A 13,389-nucleotide genomic window follows, 5' to 3' on the forward strand; every position below is an offset into this window, starting at 1 on the left:
CTAAAATTTGAGGTTGGAGATGATTAATGAACCACGATCTCATTGAAGTAAGTTGAAATATTCACTCCAAAACCCAACTGGAGGTGTGCACATAATCCTATATCTAAAGGCACAACACTTTATGACCTGTGCACATCAGAGGCCAAGAAGAAGTGGTACTCAACTCCGACAGTTTGAGGCCTACAGATCCAGCTTGATGGGTCACAGCACTGGACCCGATGAATGCTAAGAAAGGAAGCACAGCTAAAGCCACTGCTCCTAAAGTGTATTTATTTCTAACATCTTCTCCCATCTTAAGTACTTTTTAGACATATCTCCATTTCACAAATAAAGTTATACAGATTTTGTTATACAAAAGCCACAGAAATGATACAGAAGACATTTCAAAAATAACCATGATCCCACACATATTGTGTACAGCAATAAAGTTACAGTGAAATGCTCAAAAGGTTTGCATCCATGTCAACAGGAATTTAAAAAGTAATTTTAAGTCTGGCTTTTTGGGAAGACTTTTAAATAGGAGGCTGACCTTGTTAACATTAATCACCTGGCATTAGATACATCTAAAAATTAAGTGTTTCTGAAAAATCTGCAAAAATTAACTGATATAAACCTGACATAATATGCAATCTGATGAAACTTCAATATACCATTTTTTAAAGTAAATATAGTGGGACAGCAGTACAAAAAGTCAGGTTTTCCAAAGCACTGCTGTGTCTTAACTAAACAACCAATGAGATAACTTTCTTTTTAAACACACACACACAAAAAATAATCAGTTTAGAAATCGATCTGACATCTTTTTTTTAAAAGTGCATTAATTATATGAACAGTGCACTGAAGCTTTAACAATCTTAAATACAAAAATGCAGAGAACTGGTTTACTTTTCAAAGTTTACAACAACTGACACCTAGAATTAAATCACTAATAATTCTTAATTTATAAAACCTTTAGGTTCAGGTATATATCTTCCTCTGTGTACATTAAGTAAAACACAATGGAAACCTGGTCCTGGTTGGTCATTGCTTTTGTAGCTTACGTAAATTAGAAAATTATGAAAAAAATATGGACTATGGGCTTTTTTTTTTTTTTTGCCAGCTGAAGTACTGAAAACTCTCTTGGATTTAATGATGCCTTAGACTTTGAAACACACTCATCGATGTTGAAACCAAATCAAAGTTAACAAAATGCAAATCATACTGTATCTTAATTTCAAGTAAGTACATGTGGTGATAGGTGTGCTAAGAACTTAATTCTGGAAGATGAATATATTTTCTGGCACAATAACTATTATTTTCAAAATTGTAATGGATTTGCAAGTATACTGGCCACATATGAGGCTAAAGAAGAGATTGTGTCCATCTACCACTGGAAAGGTAGAATGATGACTACAAAACCAATGACAGATAAATAATAAAGGCTTTAAATTGTAGCCAAAACTACAAGCAACCAACAGGTTTGGAAATGTGTGAACCACCTCAACAAAAAGTGCAATGAGGTAAGGAAATGGATGCACTGGAGACCAGATACAGAAAGACTGGATAAACAGTAATGCCTTCATCTTTTTGGGTTCAGGATCAGATGTGGTGATGTGCTGTTAGGAGAGTGGGTTTTCTTTTTGTCACTTACAGGACTAGAGATCTTTATCTATACATCAAAGAGTCTCTTGCTATGTGTTCCAGTATAGTATAAAACTTGAAAATACTAGTTGCATATTTTGCTTATTTTCCTAGATTTTTATCTAATTGTGATGTTAAATTAAATACTCAACAGTTAAAGCTTACTTAGAATGCTGTTCAATCTCAAAGCCCTACTTAGCAGCCACACCAGTACTGAAAGACTACCATCTATTCAAGGTAGAAGACCACCATGTGGGAAAATGAGACAACATTAGATAAGGACATTTATGGTGCAGCTTTGGCGTTCAGTTGGTTGCATCATCTCTTCTCAGAGGAATTACTTGAAGTGCTTTGGCTATTCTCTCTCCGATAGCTCGACTACTTGCTGCAATTATTCTTCGAGACATCAAATCAAATGGTCCACCTAGAAAGCAAAGCAAACAAAGCAACCAGTTCATATACGAAGAAAATTAAAAGTTGGTATGAAAATAAGCACTGAAAAATTGAATGTAAATTATATATTATTATTTAGGACAAAACTTTTCCTCTGGACAAAAATGCATTTAACACAACAGGTATCCTGTATGAGCTGCATTTAAATTCTCTTCAGTGTATGTTTACTGTCTTTTTTCACTTTTCCAGGAGGCCAGCCAAGGGAGTAAAGGTTGTCTTCTTGCTTAAGAACATACAATTAACCCGTTCTTCATCTATTGAGGGGTTGGGAACTGCTCAGCAGTGGTAGCTTGGAAAGAGGACTGAAAAGAACTTTTTGCCTTCTCATTTCAGCTACATTTTGCTCCCTATTAGCCATTTAAAAGGACAAAAGAGTATTATGCAGGCCCATGTATTTACCTGTTACATCCAGCAGTACTCCACCAGCTTCAGTAATAATGATTCCAGCGCCTGCCATATCCCAGCAGTGAATCCCCATTTCATAATAAGCATCAGCTCCACCCGTTGCCACAAGGCACATGTTCACAGCTGCTGTACCAACAGCTCTAATCCTAAAGGCGATAAAAGATGTTTTAACTGAAAGGAGTTTGCAAAAAAGTTATAGTGTCTGTAACAGACAACACAGAATACAGAAATGTCATGATGGAAGTGAACTGAACTAGAGCAAGCATGATGAAACGCTGCAGTGAAACATAAAAAAATGGGAACAAAGTGTTGCTTAAATAGCTTGAAGAATTTCAAAATACAGCAGATTTCTAGAAATTACATTTACAAATTCTGTTAATAAATTTTTGTTTAAACACATCTTAAATGATTTCTTAAACTAAAACATATGATGGAAGATAATTTCCCATGAAACAGTAACAGTCTATTCTGCTCTTTGAATACCAGAATTCAAGGAGAGTGTACACTTTTCTGTGCTGAAAACTCTTTTTTTTTCAGTTTCTCTGGTGATGCTCAGTAAACTTCTCTGACTTGCCAAACCCTCTAACAGTAATCATACAAAATAAATTACACAGCATAAATTTGATCTGGAAAACTTCATCAAACCCTCGTGTCACCAATTCCAGTTTCTTTTGGAAATGTCAATGTACTTGGGCATTTTATTTGCAAACAATAGTTTGAGATTGGAGTTAAGTTGCTTCTTGCAATAGTTTAGCTGCTATCAGTCAGAATTTAATGTACAGTTTACTGTTAATTGAAGTAACTGCAGTTTTTTGTACAAGGCACACTTACTTACTAAGTTGACCTCTCAACACATCTCAAATGTATTTCCTACTTACATCTTAGCAAAATTATTTAACAACATCAGAAGACTTTTTGAAAGTAGGAAAAAAATCTACATGTTAAGTGTCAAAACAAGAATCCTGAGAATCTTAGCATAAAACTTGTTAGATCAGAAAGACGGATATGGTTGAGTAACGAAAAACTGTCTATGAAACCAACTTTATACAAGATGGTTTGTGGAAATGTAGACCTTGTCTCATCTGGAGGACAAAATGCAGGGAATGCAACCAAAATAAGAGCAGTTTGTGGACAATTTAAACTACTCAGACAAATTAAAATTGTATGGTTTTGAAAGAGGAAAGGAGACCTACTTTTGTCTTATATATATAAAACAATTTTCATTACTACAAGGAAAGTAAATTAAGAAGTGTTATATAGCTTCTGTTCATCCACTTTTATCTAGGGAAAAAAAAAAGGCAGAAAATTGTATTTAGTTTTTTAAACTAGAAAATAGAACACTTTGTAGTCCTGCAAGCCCGAATATGCTTTGCTTCTCAACACTGATTGTTAGGCTTCTCTTCTGCATGTCTCAGCTTGAAGAAGTTAAACACAGTTTCTCTGTGGAAGGTACCAGACAAAACATTTAAGTCATATTTCATATTTAAGGTGTTGCAACCGAAGTTTTCTAAAAATTATCCTATTTACCACTGTCAGTATATATAAATATATATAAAAATAGGAAGCATCTTACCCATGAATAGGAATACTGAGAAGTCTTTCCATATTAGAAAGAATTATTTTTATAGCCTCTGGATCACGATTTGACCCCAATTCTGTTACTAAAAGGGATTTTGTAATGTCTGGAAAAGAAACAAAACCTCACTCTTCCAACACCACAACTTAAATAGTCACAGTAACTACCAGAGTTTACTTCATTGCTTTCTTACAAGAATGAATAAAAGTGAGGTATCTTAATAAAATAGTACATATATCAAACATACAAAACTCTGTTATTATTTGGAAAATTGCAGAAAAAAAATACAATGAAAGAAGCATGATCTGCTCCAACTGTGCATATACATTAATCGATGCCAGTACTATATAGAATTCTATTGCTATAAAAATTAAAACAGTCTTGAGATACTTGAAGATGTTATTTGAAGTGTGGATTTTACGTGCTGTAGGGTTGTAAGCACAGAAGAGTGGCAGTGGCTTAAACCAATAGGTCACACCTGTGAGAAGCTGAATTGTTTGGCAGATTTGTTTCAATCTAAAGAAAAATCTCAAACAGTTTGCAGACATACAGGGAATTAAAAACAAAGAAACAAATTAACAAAACCACAATATATGGGAAATAAAATCTTCAATTGTTGAGTCCTGATTTTGCACAAATCACATCATATGCATCAAAGAGAACATAAAATGTGTTTCTCAAAACTAAACAGCCCATGGCCAAAGAAAGTCTTGCAAAACAAAACTATGAGCTAAGAAATACCAATATATCCAGGTCCCAAATTTCTCTTGTCTCTCTTGCAATCTGGTAATTACTAGAAAGAAGCTACTCAGTTCAGCTTACCTTCTTGGCCCGATACTTGAAGTTTCTGACCATTGCAAAATGCACCTTTTCCTTTTCTGGCAGTATACATCTTGTCTTCTATACAACTATACACAATTCCAAACTCTATCTGCAAGAAAAAGGAAAAATACCTTGAGGGGTTTTTCCCTTTCTTCCTATTTCCAATGAAATAGGAAATTACAGAACTTAGTTGTAAGTAGAAGCAAACAATTAATTTGAATTTGGTTAGATATTAAATAATAAAAAGTATACCTTTTTGTTTACAACAAAGCCAATTGAAACTGCCACAAATGGAAACCTACAAAACAAAACATTTCACTAATTTATGGTGAGATACTAAATTTCTTTTATTACCATGCTTACTCTTAATAAAAGACAGTGTTCAGTTAAATGTAATGTATATTTCAAAAACAAACTTGGACTATACAGAACCGAGTTTTCTGGAATTTGCACAATTTAGCTGAAAATAGAGCCAACAACACTGATTGCCATTTGAAACACAAAGTTTTCTACCCACTAGGGGCTGCCATTCCTGTTACAGCTCTTCCTAGCCTAGGGACTGTTTTTTACAGCCAAAGAATGCAAACAAAACTCTATGCTACTAACCTTTCTCAGAAGGAGCAAGCTGGTCAAAATGGTCTCATAAAAAGAACCAAGTTACCTCTCCCATCACCTCCCCTTTCTCCACCAAAGCCACGACAAAGACAGATATTGAAGAAAGCAGGAAGAGTGAAGATAGTGGGACTATGTAAGACATGGTGGATTGCATCTCAGTCTAAGTTGGAAGCAATCAACCAATTAATTAACTTTTACTTTTTTTTCAATTCCTAGACATTTGCTTTTATTCTTTCTGCAGAAAATACCAACTTTAAGCCTGTAGATTCAGCAGAATGAGTTATTTTCCTATAACTTTCTGAACATGTTATTTAGCAGGATTCAGAAGATGTTTGAAAACCATTGTGCACATAGCAGCAGTCATTTCAAAACTGAAATCAAGCAGACTCAGAAAAGCTCACTGGCGCCAAAATCTACCACATTTAAAAGATGTAAGGAATAGGTTGTCAGTGTTACTTTTTAAGTACCCTCCTCATTTTGGTGTGAAATACCATTGATAACTACTGGTGATATCCTGCTTTCCTTCATAGCTGGGGCTCCTAGATCTCAATGGATTTGAAATTTCTTAGAAATCAGCACCTGAAGCTGTTATTCCCTTTCTGATGATGCTGCAACTTCTCATTCTGAATCCTGTTCCTGTTGAAATGTGCCCATCTATCTTTGAAATCCATGCCAAAGGCTGCTGAACCCTGCTATATAATACAGACCTCGTATGGAACAACTGATGTAGGTAACAGAGCAAGAATATTACAATACTCACAGGAATATTAAAATGCTTGTAAAGACTACCCAATGGCTCTCAATAAGTAGCAATTTGTAACTATTAACAAGTTCATAGTATCTTTTTTAAAGCAGTTCAAAAATTAGAAACAACCTTACTTTCATGGAACTGGAGAAAGAAAAAGGGTAATCAGTTGAGGTTGCCAACATAAAAAAAAATGAAAAGTGGACCTGTGTACAAAGTTGGTAGTTCCATCAATAGGGTCTATAATCCATGTGGGGTTATCTGTCAGAATGCTGCCCTCTCCAGCTGCAACAGATTCTTCACCAATAAAGCTACAGTAGAAACACATTTAAAAGACAGAAATTATTTAAAATGTCTGAATTACAACACTGTCCTTGACACTGAAATTCTTAAAAGTGAGATGAAGCTATGAATACCAGTGATCATACACAAAAAGCTGAGACATACAGTATTTATCCAGAAAGCACCAACGATATCTGACCAAGCTCGCATGCATATTTATGATGTCAAGGATAAGCACAATATGCAGGGAAAAGAATTTTATGTTTCAACATAGAAACAATACCAGAATTTAGCACTCACAATATACTAGAATAATACCAGAATTTAGCATTCAGAACACTGACGTTTTCATAACTTTTTTCCAGTAACAGCATCATCAAATTTTGTTCAGAATACCTACATCTATTCACACCTTTCAGCTTATTTGTGCTATACAACATTATTTTGTAGCTTGTGTTTTCAGTGAAGAAACCTCTGTGGTCTTACGTACCTGGTTAGAACCCTGCAGCAACTGTTAAATTTGAAGACTGATTTCAACCCAAATATGACAGGAAGTTGTTAATCTCAAAACTTTAGTTTTACAAGCATGACAAAATGGTAACATGGTAAAGAGATGAAATTCAAAACAGAGTTCCTGAAGAAGATGGGTGAGTGCATGCTCAGCCACAGTACTAAACCCTAGGACCCATAGTGCCACAGCACCCCAAATTTATTAAGTTTTGCTGCTCAGGAAAGTGTTTTAGACTGCAAAATTATCAGAATGAGTCTAAGTGGGAGGAATTCTCTTTGAAGCCTTTTGCAGGTTGTCACAATTTATCACACATTACTCAACCTATGAAAACTTTGCAGCAAACACATGCTTTCCTCCAAAAACATGTAAAATAACTGCCGTGAGGAAACAAATGAGGTCTCTTTAATATTGACTGGGAGTTTTATGATTAACTACAGAAGTGAAGATGACTAATCAGAGAGAAACAGCATGTTTCCAAAAAGCAGCAGCCCTTCAGAAAAACGAGACTGAATATAGGTGGATGAGTAATTCACTACGAAGTTCAGCACCATTACGCCTAATGTGACATTGGTTACCTAAAATAAAAAGAAGCTAATATATTCTGAAATGCTTATCAATGTCACAGAAACTGTTATTTCAAGGTCATTCCACAAGTCTGCATACTTATACAAATTTGGTTACTGAACCTTTGCACCACCTCAGTTGTTCCAGTTCTATATAGATTTCTGACATTTCACATACACAGCTACAATAACAAAATCTCCAAGAAAATGAAAGAAAAAAATAGCAAACTGACTTTAAGGAAACTGTATTAAACTTGAGCCATTATGTTAAAATTCTAAAGACAGACATGTAAGCAAAATGCATACAGATCACCATTCAAGAATACATTTCTCAGGGGGTGGGGGACAGGGTTATAGATAGGGACTGAAGAAGGGGAAAAAAGGGGAAGAGCAATTAAGAAAACCAGTATTTTATATGGCAGTCTTTCTGTTATGCAGAAGATCCTCTCTTCTTTTAAGGATGTTTTATGTTGCAAAACTGTATGAGATTTGCCAAAGGCACACTCAGTTCCACAGGACTCATCCAACACAGAGAGCAAAGGCACTCTAGTTTCAAAAGCAGACAAGAAATTTGGGTTCCAGGTCTCCTGGGGCTACCTTTGACTTTCCCACACAACAACCAGGACGTTTATTACAGTTGGCTCAACTGGAACTGACTTGCAGCCTAAGTTTTGTCTCATGTCAGCAGACCTGGGGACACTTCATTTTGCTGCTACAGCCCGGGGCAAAACTTCAACCCACTACTATTCTAAAATACTTCACTTATTGAAGGTAATGCTACAACTTGCCAGCATGCCAGTTGTAATAAAACTTTATCACGGAAAATCATAAACTTTCCATTTTTCTTCTGTCAAAAGCATACAAGCCATACCTGTGAGAAGGATACTTTTCTTTTATCAAAGAAATAATGAAGTTTTCTACTTTTTGATCAGTTTCTGTCACTAGATCTACAGGTGAACTTTTAGTCATAACAGATATTTCTTCTTTGAGTGCTCCACGGATTATCTGTTGAAACAAAAACAAATAGGAAAAAATCTTTCACTGTTAACAATATGGGAAATATTAGTTTTCAAAAATACTTAAGCATAATTTTTACGGTCATTTTCTGTACTGTACACAAAACACAAGCAGTGACATAACCTGGATTTAACTGCAGGAGCTAGAAATTGCATCTCTAGTCCCTACAAAGTACAAAGTTTTACATGGCTTTAAACCTAAGTACAAAAGGAAGATCTCCAGGTAGATGAGACTGGAGTCTGTTTTGTAAGGACAAGTTTTAGATTCATAAATTTAAATACCAGAGTTGAATAAAACACCTAACACTGAGCTCAAGTCAGGTATTTTTAGCCAGACCCTGCATTTATGATCTTAAAACTATCAGTATCAGCTTAAGTAAGAACCCATGCCTCACAGCCCATAGAATTATTTTACTGTAACTCAGAAAGATTTTCTGAGGGAAGACTTTAATGAGGTTGTTGCAGAGAAAATGTTCCACGGACTTTGCAGCTCCAGGGGACAGAATTATTACATGTGCCATCTTGACTGGCTGACACAGCCTTCAAATGTACTAAGAACTACTAAGAACCAAAACATTTGGTAACCACTCGTGCTGAGGCTTTGACGAGATGCACAAATTTTTTCTTGTTCTAAGCCATCTTAAACCTCATATGGCAAAACATCACCACTGTAAGGGATGGTTCTTATTTTCAGAAGCAAAGCAGTCTTCATGAAGAGAAGCAAACATAGATCGGTTTCGGTTGGAAGGAACTTAAAAGACCATCTAGCTCCAGCTCTCCTGCCATGGGCAGGGACACCTAAGTCTGGTCACTAGACTTAGGTCACTAGACCAGACTTAGAGCTTGGTCCAGCCTGGCCTTGAACACTTCCAAGGATGGAGAGAACACAATATGGTATTGAGTGCCATCAACAAGCCTCTGTACAAAGCTGATTGACGTGTTCACAAGAAAAGACTGTCACCAGCTTTCAGGTGGTAAAATAATAAGGCAGACAAGTGCGGCAGACAAGAGTAGTTTAAGGGTGAAAATCGAGATGCTCTTTGATAACCACAATTCTGAATTTTATTTTTTAAATAAAACTTAAGGAACAAGTTAGTCCTTAGTCTTTAATTGGACTCCAAGACAAGGAAAAGTGCACAGTTATTTTCTTAAGTTAACCGAGTTCCAAACAGAAAAGACACTCTCATGTTGCACTTGAACATCACGAACTATTCTGCCCATTTAGATTTTTGACAAAACACTCTTCAAAAGAAATTCCAACACCAACCTCCTTCAAAAGTTATATACATATTAGACTCAATAAATCACCTCATTATTTATAAAGAGCTTATACATACCTCCCCAGCTTTCCTTGCTAAACCAACTGCATAATCCATACATTCTTGCCAGGGATCTGCCATCTTTCCCGAGATAAAGAGCCTAGCAAGAGGAGAGATTAATGCCAAAAATTGTTATGCCTTGTTTTCTTCCTTTTTTTTTTTTTTTTTTTTTTACAAATTCGAAGTTTTTTCCTTCCCCTGGTTTATGTACTGTTCAAATGAGGAAACAGGCTGAGCGCACGCCCCGCCCCGGGCTGCAGGACGCGCAGCCCCCTCACGGCGCCCGAAATGGCGGCTGCGGCGCGCGCCGCACTCACCGCCGCCTCCGCCGCCGCCGCTCCCGCCCAGGCGCAGGCGCCGCGCGCGAGGCCGCGGGCCCGCCTCCTCCGCCGCCGCTCGGTGGCGCGCGCGCCTGCGTGTGAGGGAGCCCGGGGCCGGGCGCGGCAGCCTCGGCGGCGGCGCTGTCAGAATTCACCGGGGAAGTGTTGGAATGGGGCTTGGATGTCGACTTCTCGTTAGTAATCGGACGTGGCACGGCGGAGATACCGGAAATGCTCTCCCATGGAGCACGCGATTGAAGTTTATCATAGAATTGAAAGGATGGTTTGGGTTGGAAGGAGCTTTAAAGATCATAAGCAACCCCTGTGCCGTAGCCAGGGATGCCTTCCACTAGAGCCGGTTGTTCAGAGCCCCATCCAGCTGAGCCTTGCTCCCTTCCAGGGGTGGGGCATCCACATCGTCTTTGGGAAAGCTCTGTCAGTGCCTCAGAACGCTCATGGAGGGCGAGTTCACAGATTCAACGGTTTTTGAAAGCAATTTGCAGTGCAACTGATGCATCTTCAATATTAATTAAAATCATACAGAAGAAAAAACTGGCCAAGCCTGACTGATACTGGTTTCATTTTTTCCCCCCTGTGGTCTTTTGAGCCTATTTTTCTGTCATCTGGTAAAGGCAAAACACTGAGGGCTTGTTTTGTCCTCACAAATTGCCACTGATGTAACTCACTCTCCTATGTAAAATGGTAATTGGCTAAACAGGGCAAGGGTTGCAATTTGCTTGACGCTTAAAGTAATCATGAAATGTCTACCACACCAAAAGAAACAGTCTTACCCTACTGCCCCAATGCCAACGTAATGCACAGCTAGGCCAAAGGGGGTTACTTTTGTCTTTCCACATCACTGAAAAACAGTTTCCACTCTCACTGAATCTGTTGTGTGGGGCAAGTCACTGTGCAATTCAACATTTCGTCCTTCCCACCTCATAAACAAGAATAAGCTTGTTTTTAAAAATATTCACAATCATTAAAGAACTACAGAGATGATAAGTTGTGTTTTTATCGATTATTTTGCAAATCATTCTTTACTGCAATCGAGTTTTACCAAAAGCACACAGACCACTGAAAGAGACACTTTGGCTCAGATCAGTTTTTGTTGAGGCAAGCAGCTGAACATGCCCCAGTACAATCTATATAGGACTGCATGAGTGTTATGAAAAATGGCTTTTTTGACGTCATTAATGTATACTTAACATTACAGCAAGGGTTTTACAGATTTCAAATTCTGCATCCACCTTAAAATCAGTAGAAGTAAAATAGGAATGCCTGAAGTTCTCTCCTAACAAGTATAAGAATTTTCCTAATCCAAAACACAATTTCTATTCCAGCTGAAATGAAATTTTGTATTTTATATATGAGGCTACTGGGAGGAAAAGTAAGCTGCAAGGTGTATTTTTATGTGTCACCTGATAAACTGGATGAACAGAGGTGACATATTGATAGAAAAGTCTGCAAACCAGATTGATCACACCCCAGGGTGAATACTTTTCCAAAACAGACACAGAAAATTGTGAAAATAAAAGTATGAGAAATTACTGTTTGCTTTCTTAGTGTGATATATTATTTCTTGTTTAGTACAGCATTGCCCAACCAATCTAACACGTCACGGATCCAAGCAGAATCGAACTCTTGGTGTTAATAAAACCCTTTCCATACTGTTGCATATGTTACAAACACATGCCAGGCAACCTTGCAGCAATGTTTGAACTGGAACAAGGCCAGGAGCTGCTACCACAGCATCTCATAAAATGTTTGTAAATCCTTGACCTCGTGCATTCTCTAAAATTACAGCTAGAACAACTAAAACGCTTGATATTCACCTATTTTGTAGTTTGGCTGAAAGCACTGTTTGTTGTAAAATCAGGAAGTATTTCTTTTGATAAATTCCTTTTCTTGCTTGCATAACTTTACATACATTTTTTTGCATCTAGTAGAGGTTAAAGTTTTGTTTATTAACTTAGAAGTGAAACAATTCAGCATCTTCTAAGCACAGGCCTGTAAAATTAATAGTGGTTTCAAATACGAACTGACTCCTCCGAAGTCTTTTGGTTTTTTTTTTCAAATGCAGTTGTTGAACTTTCTGTATGAAAATGTGCTAAGATAATGAGTTTAAAAAAACAAAACAAAACAGAATGCTAAGTAAAGATATGTTGGAATCTAAACAGGTAAAATGAGAGCAGTTCTAACCTATGCAAGATCCTAGAGGTCTGGAAAAGTTTCTGCTTTTGTTCCTAGTACCACTGATTAGGGTGGAGTTTTCATCTCTTCTCAATTATTTATCTGTCAGACTAATTTGGTTTTGCTTCTCAGTTTCTGAAAATTACCTGGAATGAGCTTCTGTGTACAATCCTAGACACATCCTGGAATAAGATGATAGTGAAAACTTTTTGGAGTCTTATCAACTGTGACTTGCCATGTTTGTACTGTCATTTACAGGCTGATAGCCCTTATCCATTACTGGCAATTGATGAAAGCAACCAGGCTGGTAAAACCTTTGAGGTCACCCCAAAGATTTACTTCCTGCATTCCAAGTCTATCTTCTCTTTATCCCCAAAAAAGTTTTATTTCAATTATTTTACCTGCAAATGCTAAGGCAGAAAAATCAGGGGCAGGAGGAAGGGTGTAAGTAAAAAACTCTTGGAAGATTTAGCAGAAGATTTTCTGCTAAAATAAAAGGGAGATGACCCTATTGCACAAAAACATTTTTCACTTGCTTTTGTAGAAACAGGGTGGGAAAAATGTTCTGTTTAAGGCTCTTCCCAGCTCACTGGTTCCATAATGCTGGTTGGGTTCTTACTGCATATTCTGTACCACAGCAGCCTAAGATAAAAAGAAAGATGAATAGACAATTGCAGATGAAAGGAAGGAAAGTAAGTAACAAGGGAAAAGGGAACTATTCCTCTTGTACTGGAAAGTAAGATAACAACTGGAGAGACCAGCAGGGGAAAGCAGAAAAATGCTCCTGTACTTTCCACTGACAGGAGACAAAGATTTCCAATATATCCAGCCACTGAAAACCCTTTCCTTCATGGAAACCAAAAACACCTTCCTTTGCGTGATATCCCCATCACATCCAGTAAAGTAATTTATTCGTACCTAAGTCATGTTAAAACTACAGTAAAGAGTA

The 13,389-nt window shown here is 37.1% G+C and overlaps 1 protein-coding gene across 2 annotated transcripts; it reads right to left on the reverse strand.

Moving 5' to 3' along the window:
- Nucleotides 1-250: 250 nt before the first annotated feature.
- IMPA1 (inositol monophosphatase 1) lies at nucleotides 251-10,280 on the reverse strand. Of its 2 annotated transcripts, none has more exons than XM_053954816.1 (9): nucleotides 10,245-10,280; nucleotides 9,946-10,027; nucleotides 8,464-8,597; nucleotides 6,443-6,547; nucleotides 5,129-5,174; nucleotides 4,877-4,985; nucleotides 4,052-4,160; nucleotides 2,473-2,624; nucleotides 251-2,044 (listed from the first exon to the last, which is right to left on the reverse strand). In XM_053954816.1, exons 2-9 carry the CDS (start codon nucleotides 10,006-10,008, stop codon nucleotides 1,926-1,928), a joined length of 837 nt encoding a protein of 278 aa, XP_053810791.1. In that variant the 5' UTR covers nucleotides 10,009-10,027; nucleotides 10,245-10,280; the 3' UTR covers nucleotides 251-1,925. The 2 variants fall into 2 exon arrangements, with proteins under 2 accessions (XP_053810791.1, XP_053810800.1); XM_053954825.1 differs by lacking the exon at nucleotides 10,245-10,280 and adding an exon at nucleotides 10,139-10,157.
- Between the last annotated feature and the right edge of the window lie 3,109 nt (nucleotides 10,281-13,389).

This window comes from Vidua chalybeata, chromosome 1, assembly GCF_026979565.1.
Source record: "Vidua chalybeata isolate OUT-0048 chromosome 1, bVidCha1 merged haplotype, whole genome shotgun sequence".
NCBI lineage: Eukaryota > Metazoa > Chordata > Aves > Passeriformes > Viduidae > Vidua > Vidua chalybeata.

Excerpts from the sequence above, each read along its gene's own strand:
- IMPA1 (XM_053954816.1), bottom strand. The coding sequence starts at position 10,008 with ATGGCAGATCCCTGGCAAGAATGTATGGATTATGCAGTTGGTTTAGCA. Across the intron at positions 5,175-6,442 it reads ACTACCAACTTTGTACACAG|GTTTCCATTTGTGGCAGTTT; the intron begins GTCCACTTTTCA and ends TTTGTTTTGTAG. Across the intron at positions 4,161-4,876 it reads TCAAGTATCGGGCCAAGAAG|ACATTACAAAATCCCTTTTA; the intron begins GTAAGCTGAACT and ends TTTCTTTTCCAG.